Below are 22,122 nucleotides of genomic sequence, written 5' to 3'. Positions count from 1 at the left end.
AAAGAAAATAACTATATAAGAAAGTATTTAAAGGGAGAAAGAAGATCTTATTGAAATGTGTATTTACAAATGAAATGAGGGACCTGCTTATAGGCTAATAACCCCTAATTTAGATAGAATTTTCAAGATGAATATAATATTAGAGGATTATAAGGATAGATTAAATTCTAATCTTAATCCAATTTAATCTACATCTAAGTCTAGATATACATAACATAAATGGATATTCACAAAAATATTCATAACAATAAGTTTTTTTTCTTTTATTGTATTCAATTAATTTTTTATACTTTTATTTTGAGTTAAATAAGTCCTTATAATTAATGGTAAATTTATTGTTATTAGTCAAAATTTCACTTATCATTATATACCACAAAATGCTAACATAACATGTTGACATATCATAATGGATAATAATGTGACATGATGTTATGACCATATGGTGTTTTTCATTCTTCATGTCAATGTCAAGTGGGTATAATAACAAGTGGCTTTTTAAATAATGGCGATAATCAACCATTAATCATAAAGACATTTGATCTAAAATTAAAGTATAAGAATTTTTTTTTTAAAAAAAAGTATAAAGGTTTAATTAAACGAAATAAGAAAATAAATTGTTTTAATTTTTTAAAATAATTTGATAGCTTTTTTAAACATTATACCTTATTTTAATTTATTAAAACTTATTTTATTTAGGGTTTAGTATGTGGGCTATATAACAGCTTCCTATCTCTCTCTCATCAACATCACTACAATAAGTATATATTAGTATATAATTAGCCGAACCTCAGTTGAATAAAACTAAAGTAGCGGTAAGATTCCATAGATCTAGATCCAATCTTTTCAACCTGCGTTGAAATATAATGAAGCATAAACATATATAATTGTAGGCGACATTAGCCTTGGAAAAAAAACGTAACTACGTCAAACGACGAACTTGATCTAAGCAGAATATTAGTATTTAGTTTTATTTTTTCAGTATTTTAAAGGAAAATATAATCATAAAAAAGGATGCACATTTCATTAGGTTATAATTTAAAAAATTAATATTATTGTTGAATGGATATGAAGAGTGCTTAAACCTGCTTAAGAAACTCTAAAACTCAATTGCCATTAATGTATATAAGACTAAGAGTGGCTCAATAACCTCAAAGGCTCAAAACGAAATATTCAAATGAAGCCTTTTTTCTATTAAAATTAAGAAAAAAATCTTATTAAAATTTTTTTCTTCTAGCTTTTTGAGGTGTAAAATTTCTAATTAAACCTTTTTTATTCAAGTTTTTCTAATATTTTTTTTCAATTGATAATATAACAATCCATTTAATCTTTCTTGAGACATAGTTGATCTTAAATAAGATTTTATTAATTTTAATTCTGAAAAACTTCTTTCTCCTGAAGCTACACATACTGGAATTGCTAATATTATTCTAAAAGCAATATATGCATTTGGAAAAGAATCGAGTCTTTTTATATAATTAAGTATGTCGATTGGACTGTTATCTTCTATTTGTAAAATTTCTTTTAAAATTTTTAGTTCTGAAAATAAATCTAATAGTTGCTATATTTTAAAGAACATTTAAGATTAAGGCAATAGTCTTTCAAACTATTATCATCTAATAACTTCAACTTTTTATCGCTAAATAGAAAAGTAAAAATACTTTCATATATCTTAAATTATTCAAATCTACTTTGGAGTGAAAAAATTGCTTGATCTAATATATATAAGAAGAAATCAATTTTAAATGATTCTTCAAGAAATCTTGTTATTTCATTCTGAACATTCTCATCAAACTATTTTTTTTATGAATGATACGTGTATCACGAAATTTAAGTTCTATGCTTATTTTAAATGCAATTTCTTTAGAAGAAATCATAGTAGATGCAAATCCATCTTCTCTATATTTTTCATAAAAAGAAACAAATCTTTTAAATAGAAAAAATAGTTAAGACTTAATAGTATTTTAAGAATTGAGAAATGATAAAAAATTGAGATTTATTAGGCACATAATGAGGGAAGTGGGAGTTTTATTAATTATCTTTGACTTTTGCATATTTTTAGTGAAAAATGAGATAAATAGTTAAGAATTAATAAGATATGGAAGTCAGAGAAAATAGATATTTATTAGCCATGAGAGAATAGGTAAATATGTTATCAATTATCTTAATTTTTTATATATTTTAAATATAATTAATTATATTATAATTATTATAAAATTATAGATTCTTCTCAAATTTGTGCCTAAAGCCATTGCATAGGTGGCTTTACCCAATGGCCAGCCTTATACAAGATAGACGAGCAGTTAAATGATGGCTATATATTTATTTAATAATTAAAATAAAATATTAATTTTCGATAAATATATCATAATGGGTCATATGTCAACCTTAATTTTTTTATAAAATTTAAAACTCCAAGTTGATTCTATAAAAAATAATTGTCTTCTAAATAATGAAATATATGGGTAAGTTTTATTATGTTGAAATCAAAGAGTTGAGGGGGTTGTGCAAAGAATTCCACCTCATTGACATTGTATATTTCAAAGTTTGACATATTAACTTTATACATGTCCAAAGTAGAGGATATTTTTCTTAAATAGTGATGGCAGCATTTAATGCATTTAGTATTAAGATATTCAATACAGTTAACGTTTTCTATCCGTTATTGACAGAAGAGAATATAGTGAGAATGGAATAGTCATTCTACAATAAAATTTAAAACTCCAAGATGATTCTATAAACAATAATTGTCTTCTAAATAATAAAATATACGAGTAAGTTTATTATGTCGAAATCAAAGAGTTAAGGGGTTGTGCAAAGAATTCCACCTCATTGACATCCTGTGTTTCAAAGTTTGGCATATTAACCCGTATTCATGTCCAAAGTAGACGATGTTTTTCTTAAATAGTAATGGTAGCATTCAATGCATTTAGTATTAAGATATTCGAGACAGTTTCCCTTTTCTACTGGTTGTTAATTCTTTTATTGGCCATTCCAATACATTAAGAGTGTGTTTGGTTCATAAAAAAAATAGAGTGAGAATAAAATAATTATTTCGTAATAAAATTTAAAACTCCAAAGTGATTTTTTAAAAAAATAATTATCTTCTAAATAATAAAATATATGGATAAGTTTTATTATCTTGAAATCAAAGAGTTGAGGGGTTGTGCAAAGAATTCCACCTCCTTGACATCATTATTTCAAAGTTTGACTTATTAGCTTGTATACATGTCAAAAGTAGAGTCTTTTTCTTAAATAGTGATGGTAGCATTTAATGCATTTAGTATTAAGATATTCGTTACAGTTTTCCTTTTTGACCCATTGTTAATTCTTTTATTGGCCATTCCAATGTATTAAGAGTGTGTTTGGTTCGTAGAAAAGAATAGAGTAAAAATAGAATAGTCATTTCATAATAATAAAATAAGAAATAAATAATAATTATGTAGTTTGGTTCATTAGAATGGAATAAGATAAGAATTGTTATTATGAATTATTATAATTTTTGGTTGGTAGGAATAATTTTAGGAATAACTAAATAATAAGTGATAAATAGCAAAAATACCATATATTGTAATATTTAATTTTTAAATTAAAATCATAATTTTATTTTTATTTTATTTTTTATTTTTCAAATATTAACATATAAAAAATATATAATTAAAATTTTAATTTAATTTTTTAGTTTAATATATTAACTTTTTATAATGTATAATTAAAACTTAAATCTTTTTTTAGATTTATTTTATTTTTTTATTTTTAAAATTAAAATTCATTTTAATTTAGTGAGAGAAGGATAGAGGTAGTTGGGTAGATAAAAAGAAATTGTAAAAAATGAATAAATGTTATGACTCAAGAAGTGTAGATCAAGTCAAACAACTCAACCGGAAAGATATAGAAACGTAATCTAATTTGAATTCTTAGATATAATTAGATTAAGATTATGATTCAAGGGGTTGTTGGCCTATAAATAGGTCTCTCACTTTATTTATAAATACATACTTAAATAAGATTTTTTTATTCCCTCTAAATACTTTTTCTTATATCTCTTAAGTTGTTCTTTTCAAATTTATTTCATAATATGTTAATAGCACAATCCTCTCTGATATCTCAAGTTTTAGAATTAATTTGTTTTCATCATCTTCAAGCTTCAAAAGGATTTCAATGATCTGGTTTTGATTTATAGTTTTAGCAAATCAGGTAAGTGTTGTTATTATTTTGTTTTCATCATCTCCGAGCTTTAAAAGGATTTCAATGGTTGGTCTTTAATTTTTGATTGTAACAAATCAAGTAATTGACTTGATATCTCTTTAATATTTTTAATTTCTAAAAATCAACCTTAATATAAATTTTGTTATCATATAGTATATGTCATATTCTATCCCTTGATTAGAAAGTGAATTTGTTATTATATAGCTATTAATAAAAAATCATAATATCCATTCCATGAAGTGAATGTGACAAACGAGCTACTAATAAAAAAATTATAAATTTGTTCATTCCTTGAAATGAATGTGGCATCATTTAATAACTATGTCATGGTCATGAATCTATCTATTTCCTGAAGTGAATGTGATAATTCTATTTTATAAAATTATTTTTGAGTCTAATTTTGTTACTAAATATTAGCTAAGTCTTTAATTTTTAATTATAATTTAGTTATTTTTAGTTTTTTTTATAATTAGGTTATTTTTAAGTAAGTTATTTTAATTTTATGTCATTTATTTTAATTTGGTTATTATTTATTAGTTTTTGATATTTTTGTAGAAACTAAGAGAATTGGGCTTAATTTTGAAAAGTAAGGTGTTGAAAGACCCAAAAGTCTACTTGCATATGCTTCAGTATTTTGGCTATAACTCGCTCTACGGAACTTCAAATGATGCAATTCTTGAACCATTGGAAAGCTAAGAGACAAAGCTACAATCTTCATAGGATCACCTTATAGTTCTGCTTCAAAGATAGAGAAAATCATGTCGAAAAATGACTAGATGTACTGTGGTGGGAATGACAATTTTAAAGACTGACAATTGAATTTTTCGACCTCTCATTACAAGTTTAAGAGCAATTAAATCATAGGTCAACTTAGGGAACCATAGGTTAAGTTTGTCAGTATAAATAAAATTTTTTTTAGGAGACAAGTTCGATAACTTTTGGAGATTCAAGAAGCTAAAAGTAGAGGTTGAAACTTTGAGAGCAAAATTGCAATTATTTGTTTTGTTTCTTAGCTTTTATTTTTCTTGTTACTCTCAAGGGTTGAATTTTATATAATGATATTTATCTTTGCAATCATAAGTTGTTAATTTTCTTTTTCTCGGATTACAATTAAGCTCCCATGTAATCTAAATTTTTAACATCTTTCTTACTTATCTTTAATAGGATTTGAATTGTTTATTCCAATTTGTGCTTAATGCTTTTACTAGCTTGGCCACCAATTAAATTGATCTAAGAACCTAAACAAACTTGAGATAGCATATGATTATATTAATTTATTTACATATAGGATAAGGATATAACTATAGGTTATATGTAGTCAGATTAGAACCTAAACTTAATGCATCTATTTTAATTTCAATTCATATAGGATATAGTGTTTTGGTTAAAATAAATATTTTTATAAGATGAGTCGGGAGGTCCATATAAATAATTTAAGACTCTAAGTTAGTAATTCAACCCATTAAAATAAGGTAAGGAAGAGAGGTAAGATTTAGATGAAGTGTGAGAGATATTGTAATCCTAGGCTTGTTTGATTCGATATTTACTCAAGTTATTATTATTTTGATTTTTCTTAGTTTAAATTTTGGTTAGGTATTCTTAAAGTGTTAATTTAGTTATTTGATATTGATTGTTTGGATAAGATTAAATTGTTCTAATTTTAGAACTTAGTAAAATTTTAGATCAATTCTCCGTGGGATCGATACTCTGCTTACTTATGTACTATTTATTCGATAAGTATACTCGCATAGTAGAATTTTAACTAACAAGTTTTTGGCACATCATTTAATAATTATGATTATGGATATGGAAAAAGTTGTTATAATGATTTACACTATCATTGTTTTAATTTTAAGAATAATTTTACCATCAGAAGTGAATAGATAATTTTACTATCAGAATCTAAGAATAATTTTACCATCAAAAGTGGATGGATAATTTTACCATTAGAATCTTAGGATAATTTTGCCACTAGAAGTGGATGGATAATTTTAGCACAAGAAGTGGATGGATGTTGTAACCCACTAACCCACTAGAAGTGAATAACCCATCAAAAAAGTGGATGAATATTTTCAACCCACTAGAAGTGGATGAATAATGAAAAGATAAAAATGAAAAGAATAAAAAGAATATAGAAAACGTATTGTCATTAATATGGCATGAAAGACCATTACTTACGTGCCTATTGTACGTTTTGAATTTTAAGCATCACTGAACTAAAACATCTTGTGATGATTTTAATCATGACGAAGTTGATATGGCACATCAAGATATTTGTCCATCCTAAAAGGAGAATTGATTATATGATTGGTAACGGAAATATCCATTATTGATTTTTTTATCTTGAAAAAGAAATTGATCATTTAATTGGTAATGGAAATATCCGAGAATGAACTTGATTAGTAGTAATTGTTATACTTTAGTATAACTATATTATGAAGTTGTTCTAATATGTGCTTATTATTTTTAAATAATATGTTCTTATTATGTGTTTTAATTATATATTTAATGTTATTTCATATTAATTTGTAAATTTCTTATTGTATATATTTTATTTTATTTTATTTAAGAAAAATATAGATATTTATCTTGTTGGATCTAAGATCAATAATGTAAATATATGTCTAGTAGCTATTGCTATAACACACACTATATTTAGAGACAGTAAAAATTTTTCCTACTTGACAATGGAAAAAAAAATCAATGTCAATTCAATATCTAGTAGTACAAGATTAATTGAAATCTCCAAAAGAGCTAATATTTTACTACCTTAAGGAATAAAGTAATAGAGAATGCATTATTTTTTATTAAGTGTCAAAGAAGTTTATTAAGTTTTAAAGACATTTGTCTGAATAGATATCATGTTGAGACAATAAATGAAAGTAACACTTAATACTTCTATATTATATCTATTATCTCAGGTAGAAAGTGTGTTGAAAAGAAAAAAATTACTCGCTCTGTTCACAGAATTAAACTACACAAATATTAGAATAATTGAAACCTATAGTAAAACAGAAGTTTACTAATGATTTTAATGTTCGGAGTAATCAATTGGACCATCTTGGATCAATAATGATGCAAAAAAAATTATTAAAAATTTATTTGATCATTCATTGAAAAACCAGAAGATTTTTCAATCTAATGAATTTTATGTGTTGCTTACTCTGAAGGCAAATAAATTTTAAAGCTATCACCAGCTAAAGTTGGGATTGAATTCCTTACGTTTTTGAATAATATTGAAGGTTATATGTGGATTCATACACCCACCATGTGAACCATTTAGATAGTTTACGGTTTTAATCAATGCATCGACTAGATGGTCATATTTGTGCGTATTATCAACTTGCAATTTGGTATTTGCAACTATTCATTTGCAAGCATATTTTCTTAGTTATATAATCAAGATTATTTGTCTTAATAATGCTGGTGGATTTACATCTCAAGCCTTTAATATTGCATATTAGTTGGAATAACTATTGAACAGCCTGTTGTTTATATTTATACACAAAATGGTCTAGTAGAATCGTTTATTAAACACTTTCAACTAATTGCAAGGTCATTACATATAAAATTCAAACTCTCAATGTCTACTTGGGGGCATGCCATTTTGGATGCAGCAACATTTGTATGCATCAGGTCAAACGAGTTATTATAAATTCTCCCTATACAATTGATTTATGGTTTGGAGCCAAATATTTTTCATTTAAGAATTTTTCAATATGTGGTCTATGTTTCAATTGCTCCACCATAAAGCACAAAGATGGGTCCTCAAAGGAGGTTAGGAATATATGTTAGATGCGAATCTCTATTTGTAATTAAATATTTAGAATTATCAATAGGAGATTTATTCATGACAAAATTTGTTAATTATCATATGATGAAACAATTTTTCCAACATTAAGGGGAGAAAAATAAGAAACTGCAAAAGAAAATTTCTTATAATGAATTATCATTATCTAGTTTTGATCCTCACACAAATCAATATGAACTTGAAGTTCAAAAGATAATTTTTTGTAAAATATAGTAAATTAGTTATCAGAGATTTTTACTAACTTAAAAGAACAACTAAATCTTACATACCAGTTGCAAATACTTCTATTAACATTAATGTCCTTGTAGGACAAAGCACGCTAGAAGCATGGAGATCAATCGGTTCTAAAGATAAAATTTTCAAAAAAATAATATTTAAAATGGTCAGAAAGAGGAAGTGGAAACTCTAGAAGAGAACCTAGACATAATTGATACACATTCCAGAAGAAATTTAGGTACTTGAAATTAGTGAAAATAAAGAGATTTCAATAAATTATACCATGATGAGAAAAGATGGAACCGGTAAATAAACATCAACGATATTTTACGTATAATATAGAGCTCAATATTATGAAAGAAAAACGAGGATCTTGAACCTACATCTATTAAAGAATGTAGATAAAGAAATGATTAACCAATGTGGAAAGATGCAATTATGGAAAAACTGAATTTGTTTGCAAAACATGAAGTTTTTGGACTTGTAGTCCGTACATCAAATAGTGTTAAACCAATGGAATATAAATGTGTATTTGTGCAAATATGAAATGAGAAAAATAAGATTTTAAGATATAAAGCATGGTTTGTAGTACAAGATTTTACCTAAAGATCTAGTATTAAATATAAAGTGATATATTCTCTACGGTTGATGCAATTACAATTCTATATTAACTAGTCTGACAATATATGAGAAGATTGAAATGCGTCTAATGAATGTAGTTACAGCCTATTTCATAGTATTCTGTAAAACAAATTATAGCTGCAACTTTTTCTAACCATGAAGAAATTTTAACAACTCATGAGCAAGTCGTGAATGTGTCTGGTTAAAATTTATAAGTCAACATATTTGAGAAATATGTGACTTGTCAATCAAGAAGAAATTTTTGATAACATTACTTGAGGATAATACTGCTTGCATAGCTCAATTAAAAGAAGGATATATTAAAGACAATCGAACAAATCACATAGTTCGTCAAAATTCTTCTACACTCATGATCTCTGAGAAAAAGGTGAAATTAGTGTTCAATAAATTCAGTCAATTGACAATCTAGCAGATTTGTTCACTAAAGCCTTTTTTACTGAAATATTTGAATACTTGGTATAAAAGATTGAAATGCATCATTTTAAATATCTCTATAATGCAATCATCAGGAGAGTAAAACATGCACTGTACTTTTTTCTTTCATCATGGTTTTTTCTACTTGGTTTTTCTTGATAAGATTTTTAATGAGGTGGTATTTCAAAAGCATATTCTTGAAACGATTATATACTTTTTTCTTTTACTTGGATTTTTTTCCATAAGGTTTTTTCCTTGTAAGGTTTTAATGAGGCATATTCTTAATACAATGAATATTTGAGGGGGAGTGTTATGAACAAATATGTGAATATCCATTATGTTATTACTCAAGAAGTGTATACCAAGTCAAACAGCCCAACAGGCAAAATATAAGAAATGTAATCTAATTTGAACTTTTATATAGAATTAGATTAAGATTATAATTCAAAGGGTTATTGGCTTATAAATAGGTCTCTCACTTCATTTGTAAATACATACTTAAATAAGATTTTTTTATTCCTTCTAAATGCTTTCTTTTTCTCTAAATACTTTCTCTTATAGTTATGTTTTACTCCTTCTAGATTTTTTTTAGATTTATTTTATAATAATAAAGTGTATTTTATATAATATGATAATTCTTCAAATTAATGAAGGATATTTTTATCCATTAATGTTTTTACTCTATTCCTTGCCTTCCCTCGTCTCCCTGAATGGCCTTTCTTTCCAACCAAATAAAGCGATGGCGATTCCACCAGCCACACATGCTGCCATCTTCTTATCACGTTAATGTTGATAATTTCCTTATAAAGGCGAGCTATTTCAATGTTGACCAAAGAAATTATTTACTTTTGACGTATTAGAAAACGAAATGATGCATTTTTAGTCTCTAGACCACATAATTAAATAAATTGTGGCTCATACCCTCTGACCATAGGTAGAATCTACATCTCTTAGAACTTGATAAATAGCCTCCGAGCATAGATAGAATCTACATCTCTTAGAACTTGATAAGGCATGGCCACTACTAAAGATGGACTTCTTTACTATGGCTCCTTGCTCTTAGTTTCGTTCATTTGCATCTATCTCCTTCGGTCCCTTCCAAAGAAGTTGTCCAGTTATGGACGCCCCACCGCTCGGCACCTTCCGAGCCCACCAGGTCTACCCATCATTGGCCACCTCCATCACCTGCTGCTAGGCTCCAGTAGTTTTCCAAAGAAACTGCATAGCCTAGCCACTCATTATGGCCCGCTCTTGCAGCTTCAAATGGGAGCAGCAACATGTGTCCTGGTCTCCAACGCCAATTTTGCCAAAGAAATCTTGAAAACCCAGGAGCTTAATTTCGTCTACCGTCCAGAATTTGGTTCCCCTGAATACAATATATATCATGGATCTGATTTTATCCTTGCACCATATGGCACGTATTGGCGGTTTTTGAAGAAGCTTTGCATGACCAGACTTCTCTCTAACTCGACGCTTAATCAATTTGTCCATATTCGGGAGCAAGAGAGGGCGAAACTCTTGGAATATCTTATCAAGGTATCTAAAGAAAGAGAGTTTTGCGATCTGGGTGCGCCACTAATGTCCATGATGAACAATGTAATTTGTAGAATGGCGATGAGCACACGACCCTGGGAGAATGCTGACGAAGCAGAGAAGATCAAGAAGTTGATTGAGGAGTTAGCTGTGGTTGGAGGAAAATTAAGTGCAGGAGACATATTAGGCCACTTGGGAAAATTTGACCTGCTTGGCTATGGAAAAAAGCTCAAAAATGCACTTGAGAAGTTTGATAGATTGGTTGAGGACATCATGAAGAAACATGAAGAGAATGGTTCTGATAGAAAAGGGAGCGATTTAATGGATATCGTCATGGAGACTTGCAACGACCCAAGTGCTGAAGTCAAGTTGAGCCGAAAGGACATCAAGGCCTTCTTCCTAGTAAGTAATAATTCCTTGAAATTCAGGCTTGAACCATGTTAATCCTGCTTTCTTTTTTCGGCTTTTCCCTCGTGGATGTGTTTCTTAATTATTCTTTTGTTGTTTCTCTGAAGTTCTTTTTAAATATTGGTAGAATAACGATATCCAAGAGGGTAAGTCTCAACACATACCTACTAATTATATATTATTTGAAATCCTCCCCTTAGACTAAGTCAAGCTTTTCCAGTATTTAAAAATCAAATATACTTAATTTTGGAAAATCTTTTGCAAAACCATAATTAATTATAGCAGCCACAATAATTTATCTAATGACAGGTGAAGTAGATTATTAATTAAAATTTGTGAATCTGACAGGACATGTTTATGGCCGGAACTGAAACATCATCAATAGCAGTTAAATGGGCCATGGGAGAGCTCATCAACCATCCACTAGTTTTCAAGAAACTGAGACAGGAAATATCTTCAGTGGTCGGGCCTGGCAGATTGATCGAAGAATCAGACGTGCAAAATCTCCCTTACCTACAAGCTATTGTGAAAGAAACCCTAAGGCTACATCCTCCATCAGTTACTCTCCTCAGACAAAGCAACGAAGACTGCCAGATCGACGGCTTTTATTTGAAGTCCAAGAGTCGGATCATTCTCAACCTTTACTCCATCATGCGGGACCCAAATTCATGGAATAATCCAGATGAATTCATTCCAGACAGGTTTATGGGCAACACCAATCTAAACTCAAACAAGGAGCTAATGGAAATGAAAGGACAGAATTTCGACTACCTCCCATTTGGTAGTGGGCGGCGTGTATGTCCTGGAGCATCGCTTGCCTTGGCAAACGCACATGCAACGGTTGGAGCCTTGGTTCAGTGCTTTGATTGGAAAGTCAAAGGTGGAGAAATGGTTGATATGAGAGAGGCATCGGGGTTTGCCGCTACTTTGGCAATGGCAAGCCCCTTTGTGTGTTATCCTGTCACACAATTTAATCCATTTGAAGAAAGCTAGATTCATTTGGGTTTGAGCGTGCGACCAGTAATCTAGCTACAGTCCATAAGGGTTTAGATTAAATCACTTTATGTATGCTTACTACTTGTTTAATAAATAAGTCTTCTGTAGACAATAATCGATAATAATCCAGTACATGGTCGTCACATGTGCTGAAGAATAAATAGATAGTTTATCATTTAAAAAAAAAACTGTTTTCATGGGACCTGAATTTTCGTTTTCATCTTTAAGTATGAGTGCAAATCTGAGATGGATAAGAGTGATGTTCCAACATCATGTAATTAATTCAATCTCATCTATTAGTCAATCCTTTCTTTATCCACGGTTTTTTCAACCGAATTTTAATGTTGGAACATTCTATTGGAAACTTCATCTTTGAAAAAGTCGACGCCACTGCTTGTTATTGAAAATCAATCAAAATTTTTTAATGAAAAAATTCCATTGGAATAAGCGACAATATTTTTTATTATGTTAACATCAATTCTTTGGAAAGGACTATAATTATGGACAAAAAATTCCACCGATAAGGCAGTTCCAACAAAATATCTTTGCTAATTATCAACAAAATTTTATCTATTGTTAATTATTCTTGGCATAAAACTCAAAAAAGCTCTTAAATTATTGAAAAAAATCCAAATATAATTTTATTCTTTTGTTGTGTTGGATCAAGTCTCTATATTTTGTCAAAAATATGATTGGATGCATCTGCGATTACAAGATTTAAAAACTGTAAGTGAGTATAACTCAGCATTATATAGAATTAGTTTTAAACTAAAATTGGGTAGAGAAAAGGTGACTTATGATGATTTATTAGAAAAAACATTCTTTACTTTTCACACCTCAAATGTGCTCTTGCAGTAGCAATATCGTGAAAAAGGTTTAAGATATACTCTGAACTAATTTCATGTCTTGTTGTGGTTGAGGAAAATAACGAGCTATTGATAAAAATCATTAATTTCACCCAACTGGATATGCTCCATTTCTTGAAGAGAATGCAACATCATTTAGAAATTTTGATCATGGTCGTGGTCATAATCATGGTCATAACTGTGGATGTGGAAGAGGTTATCATAATTATCGCAATCGTGATAGTTATACAAATTATTATTGTGATAATAAAAAGACTCGTTAGAAGTGGATGAACAGTAAAGAGATACAAGAAAAAGACAAAGATAGATAAAGTGAAAAGAATATAGAAAATATTTGTTATCGATGTGTCATGAAAGGCCATTGGTCATGCACCTATCATATGCAAAAACATCTTGTTAAACTTTATCAAGCATCACTAAAAGATAACGGAAAAAATATCAAAACAAATTTTGTTGAAGATGATAGCCAAGTTGATATAATACACTTGGATGTTGTTGATTTTTTTGCCCATCTTAAAGAACTAATTGATTATTTGATTGGTGATGAAAATCTTGATAATGAAAATTTTAAATTATTTGATGACGTGTTTTAGTACAACTTTATTAAAAACTCGGTAGGTTTAATATAACTCTATTAAGAAGTTAATGGGTTTTAATATGTCTATTAAGAAGATTTTTTTTTGTGTTTTAATAACAAAGTTTATATTTAATGTTCTTTTATGTAAGTTTCTTACTATATATATTTTATTTTCTTGAGGAAAATAGGGACATTCATCTAGTTAGATCTAAAATCAATGATGAAGACATATGTCTAATAGATAGTATTACAACACATACTATATTTAAAGATAAGAAATATTTTTTTCACTTGACAGTAGAAAAAGCTAATGTCAATACCATATTTGGTAGTACAAGATTAATTAAAAGCTTCAGAAAACTCAATATTTTACTACTTGGAGGAATAAAGTTTATAACAAAAGATGTATTATTTTCTACTAAGTCTCAAAAAAACTTATTAAGTTTTAAAGATATTTGTTTAAATGGATATTATATTGAGACAACGAATGAAAAAGATACTGAATACCTTTACATTACATCTTTTATATTAGGTAAAAAGTGTGTATTGAAAAACTTACCTGTTTTATCCTTTGGAATGTACTACACAAAAATTAAAGTGATTAAAACTTATGCTATAGTAAACTAGAAGTTTACTAATAATTTTAATATTTGGCATGATTAGTTAGGTCATCCCAAATCAATAATGATGTGAAAATTATTAAAAATTCATATGGTCATCCATTGAAAGCCTAAAAGATTTTTTCATTTAATGAATTCTCATGTGTTACATGCTTTCAAGGTAAATTAATTATAAGACCATCACTGGTTAAAGTTTGGATTGGATCCATTACATTTTTGGAACATATTCAGTGTGATATATATAGACCTATACATCCATTATGTGGACCATTCAAATATTTTATGTTTTAATCGATGTATCAACAATATGGTCACATGTGTATTTATTATCAACTTGCAACTTTCCACGTTAAAAAATCATGTATTTTCTTGTGATTTTATTTTGTGCATTCATAATTATATTTGTTGTCTAAGATATTTTTAGTGATCGGATATTTGCTACTTAACAAGTTCTTTCAAGCGAGAAAGACTTTATTTTGTATATTGTTTTTGCTATATCAATGCCATTTCCAACTAAACAGTGGCCATATACAGTAGCCTTTATCTCTTCCCTTATTTTATCTTCAGAAGCATCTGCCACACAGAATGTTTTGTTACTGATAATCTTCTTTATCGTGTGTTCTGAACTTTTGATTGCCACAGAAAATGAAGGTAGTGAACTCTGATCATGGTGGAATCACACAATCAACAGATGTGGAAGTAGAAAATGGGGGCTAACATTGGGTGTGTTTTCTCTGCCTCTAAGTTGCAGGAGCTTAAAATTTATGTTCTCATGCAGCTAAGACGCAGCAGCGCTCGAGTTGGCTGTAGGATGAAAGTAACGAATAAAATTATACAATTGGGATATGTTTCCATGTACACCACACGGGAACACTGCAGTTGTAGTAAGCTTATATGCTCTATCACTGCCATGAGGAGTAAGAGCAACCATATCATTCTCTCTTGCAAAAGGATGGTTTTAGAAAAGTTCTATGAATTTGACTGAAAAAATAGGCTGGATGTTGAGCACTCAGCTTGCTCTATGCAATGGTTGCAGGTGTTTATCCCCTGTTATTTGGTGGCGTTATTGTCATCACAGAGCAATTACAGCAAAGGTATGAGGAATGACAAATAATAGACGCGAAGCTTGGCAGGAAGTATTGGCTGAGCAAGTTGTGGAATAGGATTCCAGTTAGATAGTGACATAATTCCTATTGCCATGGCTAATTACGACAGATCTCTATCTAGAGGAATCCTGAGGAAAATAATGATTTCCTCGCTAACGTGCCTCTCCTTTAAGGATTGTACTATCTATCAGAAGCTGTAGCTAGATGTCCTTTTATCTTTCTTTCAGACAAAATCAGGGCATCTGTTGATATGCTAGCATGGGCAAGTGCAATGCCCTAAGGGATCCTCTCTTCCACTATTTACACCATGGTCACAATAACCCATCCCTGATTCTCCCATTAGTAAAGACATTCCAATCATACCCCAATATATACCGCTGGAATGAATAGATGTAGTGATGAACCCCAGCATATGCAGCCGAATTGATAGAACTGCTTGCAAGTTAAAAACAAAGAACAATGAAAAAATGAAAACGACTTCTTTCCCCATTAATGTGTGGTTAATTATGCATACAAATCATCTGCCTAGATTTTGCTACTTTCCCCAGCATATGGGCCTGGCTCATGCAAGTCGCAGGAGCAGTGCAATGTTTAATCTAAGTCGTACCAATATACAAGTTACAATCAAATGTACAAGGTGATTACAACATAAAGTTTATTTTCTTCCTTTGGGATATATACATCTTGTTTCTAGGACCTAAAAGTTTGATTCCTGCACAATTATGCATTTCAAGAAGCTGTTCCTTTGGACTCTTGAATGTCCAACTCATGCTCTGCTACCATGATGCAAGAATCAGCTTCCAGAGATGAAACTGAGCTTTTCTCCATCAATGTTCCCTTGGGTGATGTAAGCATGTCAGTTGTGCATTGAACATCAGGCATTATGCCAACCTGATCTATGTCATGAAGAGCAGGTGATAAATACTTTGCAACCGTAACAAAGAGAGCAGATCCGTCATGCAGTTCTGTCACACTCTGCAGCAAAACTCATTCAGAAACAATGCCAAATAAGCTTTGAACAATTAAGGGTTCATCTAGAGTTGACAGAGTTAGAGGCCAAGTTCAGTAATGAATAACATTCAAGTACTCTTAGAAAACTTAATTGGAATAGGATCTATCACTTGTAGGTTTAAAACTAGTCATTCAAGACTTCAACAAAGGGGTTATATTGTCAGCCATTCAAGAACAGGGGTTATGCTGCCAAAATGAATTTAATCACACGCATTGACAGTACTCCCAAGTTTCAATTGAGTGCAATCCTTTTGGAATAGTTAACCACCAGTTTTAACCAATGTCCTGAGTAATGAGATGAGCAACGGAAAGATGAATTACTTTTAACAATTGAAAATTAAACATACCTGAATTTTCCCTTTGCCAAAAGTTTTGTGGCCCACAAGGATAGCCCGACCATTGTCATGTAGCGCACCTGCCAAAATCTCACTAGCACTTGCACTTCCCTCATTCACCTTTTACAAATAATAAAGATAGAAGTTGCTGTTAAGAACTTTCAAGGCATAATTGAGAGTAAAAATATAACAATTGCAAAAGACATTCAGAATTTTCCTACAAATTTCCAAGATTCAGCAGGAAATTTCCAGGAGAGTGCAACAATCTACCAAAAATTAGCAAAACATTCTAAAAGGATATCAATTTGGAGAAGATCGATGTGGTATGCTATGCAGGTATGAGTCATAGACATTGTGATGCTTTTAAGCATCTGTCAAACTCAATCCTCACTCTTAACAGATAAGTCAAATTCATATTGTGTAGAATTTTACCCACCCTCAATTTATTTCTAATCTTTGTTACAAAACATTACAAAGTTAAATCTTTAAATTAAGGAAAAAGATAAACTAGTTTGATTTAGGCTGACTGAACAGGCAAGCTACACATCACAACTATTTATCATGTTCCAGCTGACCTGTCTACTAATAAATGAATTGTTTAAAAACCTTTCCATTTTCAGAGATGCTAACCTGGACTAGGTTACAATTTCCACCTTCAATTGCAGTAGATCACAAATAGAGGAATTTTTTGATTTGTTCAACTATGTAAAATCAATAATGGATGCAAGATCTGATAAGGTTTGCATTATACCAAGACTAGTTGCACCAGTGCTCCAGCAATAACATGAATTATATGACCAGAAACAATATACTCTTCAGAGCACTTATGTGCACATTCACACGCGCGCGCGCGCACGCACACACACACCGAAAGAAAGAACAGAAAAAGATGAATTAACTAGGGGGTTCCTGTTAGGAAAATTTTAAATGTCAAGCATTGACACTCACAAGAACAATGAGAGGATCATGCGTTACAGCATGGCCATTCACCATGTTGATGGGTGACAATTGCCCATCACGATCAATTGTGTTCACAAGAGTCTCATTCCCTTCTAGCCATATCTGGGCAACATCAAGTCCAGCTTTAACTAGACCTCCCTGCACAAAGATTTGAGAGAAAATTTAAGGAGAGAAATTCCCTCAAAAAAATCTTCAATAAACAAAAATAGGAGTGAAAAATAACTGGGTTGTTCCGCAAATCCAGTATGTATGAATGTACACCCTGGCTCTCCATATCATGAATTGTATTCTTCATATCAGTAGCAGCACTCTGTCAAAGAGGAAAGGGAATGTTCTTATTAACTCATCGCTAGTAAAATAGACAATCACAATTCATGATTATGGACCATTTCTTTCACAAAGTTTTTTGCATGCACAAAAAATTAGTTAATGGATTACTACCTGTGAGAATGTTGACAGCTTCACATAACCAGTTTTTGTTAGGCGCCCATCTAGGGTTCTATGAGGGATCACAGTACTGGATATTGGTGAAAGCCTAATGTACTCACGAGGTAGTTTGACCTTCAAGCAGAAGAGCCATGTTTCAAGATTAACTAATCAAAAAGTATAAAACAATTCTATGATATTTATAATCTGGTTGTGTATGCATAAATTTCACAGCTCTATTATTGAAAATTTCAACCTTCTTTTCTAAAGGTTAAGAAGCCAATCAATAGCAGTAAAATTTCAATAGGCAAGAGGCTCCATGCAATAATCACTTGTGCTTAGTAAAAGCATAAACCAAACGAAGCCTTAAGTTTTGCTTCTAGAAGCAAAAAGCATGAAGACATTTGAATACAAAAGTAAACAAGATTGGTTAGCCATTTTTAATCATGTATGCGTGCGTTTGTACATACATACATACATACATGCATGCATACATACATACATATATATATAGCAGCAAAAGCAACAACCAAATGGAGCCTTGATAAACACCACAGTATTGCCTGCATAATGAATGGTTTATTACCTCCTTGATAGAAGAACCACTTCCTGAATCTTTTCCCTGGAGAAAAGAACATCGGATTTGTTACTTTAAGCATTTTTGGTAATTCTTTGGCTAGCAAAAGTTATACAAAAAATTCAAAGTTAAATGAAACATAAGACTGGGATAATGAAAAACAGATACAAACATCTATGGCACTTTCACAGTGCTAGATTGCATGTTTTTGGGACATAAGGAAGGCAGTTAGGTTCAACCAAGTAAAGGAGTGGTAAATTGCCATCTTACACGTGCTTAGAGTATTCATAGGACCAGATTTCTGAAGAAGCATGCATTAGATCCACTATGAGTGCAAAGAGGTTATGACTAATAGTTCATGACAAAGGGAAGGATAGAACATTCCAACTCTCTTTATTTCACTCATTATTTTAATTGGATGCACAGGTCATGTCTGTATATGAGCTGAATGCAATGAAAATAAAAGAGCATGATCTCAAATCACTGCATGTCCTGTCAAGGTAAGAAAGATCATGGTTTATGCAGGTCACTCAAGATAACTTAATCTTTATTTACATTGCAGAGAATGAGAATAGATAATTACAAAGTGGAGCTTTACTGTAACCGTTGTTCCAGCTTGGCCTCTGAGCCTTAGGGCTGCTGCTTCACTATCGACACCATCAAGTCTCTGCCCTGAAGTCGCAAAAACAGCATATAAAGTTAAGAGAGTTAAGTTTTGAATGCAAAGACAACATTTGGAAAGGAAGAGACTTTGCACTCATAAATCATGTCTTCAAGAAAGAAAGATAGACTGGATTTAATTCAGGATTTGAAATGATAAAACAAACAGCTCAATGGACCAAGTCCTAAATACATTTAGTCACAATATATTAAATAAAATTATACGCTGTAACCCTGGAAGAGGAAAGGTAGAAGCTTAATAACTTATGTACCATTAATTTCAATCAACTCATCTCCCTCTTGTATACCAGCACGAGCAGCTGGGCTACCGTCTACACAAGACAAAACAACCTGCATAGTTTAAATAAAATTATAATGGCAATGCATCATTTATGATTAATGCCAAATATGAAACATTTTGGGAGACACATGATTGAATATCAAATTTCAACCGCAGAATACAAATAATGAAGCAAAAAAAAAAAAACATAATACTGTAAAGAGAATCTTTCATTGTTTGGCCACATGAACAGTTGGAATGAAAATTGAAAAGTCGCTGAAAAGAAATTCATAGTAATCAATTTCCATTAATCCTGAAGCAAAGCAATCCATCTCCAATGAATTATATTAATGAACTAAACAAATTTAAATTGCTTGTCACTGGAAAGCCCTAAATTTTTTAGAACTCCTCCAGAAAGAGAACAATTTAAGCTTTGATCTAACATAGGTAAAGAAGAAAATTTTATTAGGAAAGGAGAAGTTATATCTAAGGAGAGTCCATAAGTCAATCTGGCACAGGTAATAAGAATGATGAAAACAATTAAATTTGTGTTACTAACCAAATGACCAGTTTTTGGTTCAACACTTATGAATAGGCCAACTCCTTGCAAATTTCCATCACTTCCAATTCTAAAACTTTGGTACTCCTAAAAGTGAAAAAATAGTCATTAGATAGAGCACTATACTAATCCCATGAAATATATTCATCAATCAGTAAAATAATGTCATCTCAAAGATTGAGTATCCTTGGGAGCAGCCAGGATGAAATGACAGCAAACTGAATCACGCATCATATTCCTTGTATTTTTGTGTACTACTGTATAAAACTATGCTAGCTAAACTGAAGTACCAAAGGAAGCTGATTGTAATACCTTTGGACTGACAATCCGAGTGAAGGGATCCCCAAGAGTTGAAAGCATTCCTCTGATTTTACCATATGCTGCATCAGCTGACTTCAAGGGAAACATTTCCACCATTGTTTGCTGCAGCTTCAAATCCCAGTCTGCAACACAATAACTCTCAAGAATTCGTTTACTCACTATACAAAATTCCTTGGTTCCTAAACAACCAAAGGAAGGGACAAAATAAGCATAGTACTTTCGTATATATTCCTCCCCTTCCCCAACCCTTTATGACAACCTACTTATCCATAAGGAATTTGCAGGCCTAAGAATTCCATCTCAGGACTTTTAACTGTTCAAGGCACCTGAACACTTTGACAGACACAATGGAAGGTGACATTATTAGATCCAAACTTCAAGGTCATTTCCTTCTCGTGTTTAATTCTAATACAACTTGGACAGTAAAGCATTTCTAAAACCATAATTGATTAAAAATGGACAATTGACTAACATATGGTACCAAATATAACATATATTCTTACATAAAAGCAGAACCATTAATTCTGCCATTAGAATAGTAAATTGTTAATGCTTAATTCTTCAAAAAAAGGATTGCTTGCTTCTGCATCCAAAACATACTTTTTGCTTTTTGCTTCTGGAAACAAACAAAAGCAAGCAGTAAAAGGGATTGTACATATAACTTCTTATTGGAGATAGACATGGAAATTCCTCATTTACATAAAAAGAATGAAAAACTCAAAACATTCGAATTACCTTGATGATTATATGTTGGGTCAACAAAAGTTTCCCTTATCAACCCCCAAGCTTCCACAAGAGTTCTTTGCACTGTATTCACCTAGCAGACAAACCTTTCTATACTCAGACATTTGACTTCAACAGTCATAACCCAATTCAAAGTGTACAATATCTAAAACAAAAAAACTACAAATGAATCACCTCTTCAGTGCGGGAAACAGGAAAAGCGACGGTTAGGGACCCCGCAAAAGCTGGAGAATCAGAACAAACGGAGGCCAGAGCCGTGGCCGCCGCAGCAAAACCAACAAACCCTTTCGTTATTGACTTGATCAAATCAGGACCGTTGGATTGTGGCAAAGGAGCCTCTGTCTTAACCGCTTGATGCTGGTTAGGGCCATGATTATATGAAGCACAAGGCAATGACACACTTAATTTTTTTACAATGCCACGATTTAAGCACGACAATCGATTTGAAAAAAGTGGAATCGAAGTGGGTCTTGAGGATTTCAGGAGATCAAAATTTGAGCAGAGAGGTTCCATTTTTCTTTTACAGCTACAATGAAAGAAATTAAAAAAAAAAATGATGTTTGGATTCTGAGTAAATGTTCAAGTTTTTAAGGAGCTGAAGAAGGCGAGGGAAGGGGTTTCCTTTATTGTTGACCGTTATTTTTTTGCTGGTGGGAATCTGCTGGGTGCGGGCCCACATGAATCTTACTGAATTTTTTGTGGTGATGAGATCTGTTGCGTTGCGTGCTTGAGTTCCTGAGGAAAGAAGAATCCAAGACTGTTTTCACAAAAACAAAAAGAAAAGCATTTTATTTAGCAACAGAAATAGAGAAATAAAAAAATAAAAACAAGTTGTGCAAAAGTTGAACACGTGT

The 22,122-nt window shown here is 31.0% G+C and overlaps 2 protein-coding genes across 3 annotated transcripts; one reads left to right on the top strand and one right to left on the bottom strand.

Moving 5' to 3' along the window:
• Positions 1-10,264: 10,264 nt before the first annotated feature.
• On the top strand, positions 10,265-12,414 carry LOC110415407 (3,9-dihydroxypterocarpan 6A-monooxygenase-like). Its single transcript, XM_021427054.1, has 2 exons — positions 10,265-11,224; positions 11,579-12,414. Exons 1-2 carry the CDS (start codon positions 10,304-10,306, stop codon positions 12,221-12,223), a joined length of 1,566 nt encoding a protein of 521 aa, XP_021282729.1. The 5' UTR covers positions 10,265-10,303; the 3' UTR covers positions 12,224-12,414.
• A 3,441-nt stretch (positions 12,415-15,855) lies between these two features.
• On the bottom strand, positions 15,856-21,874 carry LOC110415831 (Peptidase S41 family protein). Of its 2 annotated transcripts, XM_021427577.2 has the most exons (12): positions 21,443-21,873; positions 21,260-21,341; positions 20,516-20,646; positions 20,204-20,290; positions 19,637-19,715; positions 19,288-19,376; positions 18,714-18,749; positions 18,143-18,262; positions 17,925-18,011; positions 17,690-17,839; positions 16,754-16,861; positions 15,856-16,370 (listed from the first exon to the last, which is right to left on the bottom strand). In XM_021427577.2, exons 1-12 carry the CDS (start codon positions 21,779-21,781, stop codon positions 16,125-16,127), a joined length of 1,554 nt encoding a protein of 517 aa, XP_021283252.1. In that variant the 5' UTR covers positions 21,782-21,873; the 3' UTR covers positions 15,856-16,124. The 2 variants fall into 2 exon arrangements, with proteins under 2 accessions (XP_021283252.1, XP_021283253.1); XM_021427578.2 differs by lacking the exon at positions 20,204-20,290 and having other exon boundaries at positions 21,443-21,874.
• Positions 21,875-22,122: the final 248 nt, after the last annotated feature.

This window comes from Theobroma umbraticum, unplaced genomic scaffold, assembly GCF_002168275.2.
Source record: "Theobroma umbraticum cultivar Fairchild unplaced genomic scaffold, ASM216827v3 scaffold_147.0, whole genome shotgun sequence".
Classification (NCBI taxonomy): domain Eukaryota; kingdom Viridiplantae; phylum Streptophyta; class Magnoliopsida; order Malvales; family Malvaceae; genus Theobroma; species Theobroma umbraticum.
Note: the sequence above shows the minus strand (reverse complement) of the source record. Positions and strands in the feature narration are given on the sequence as shown.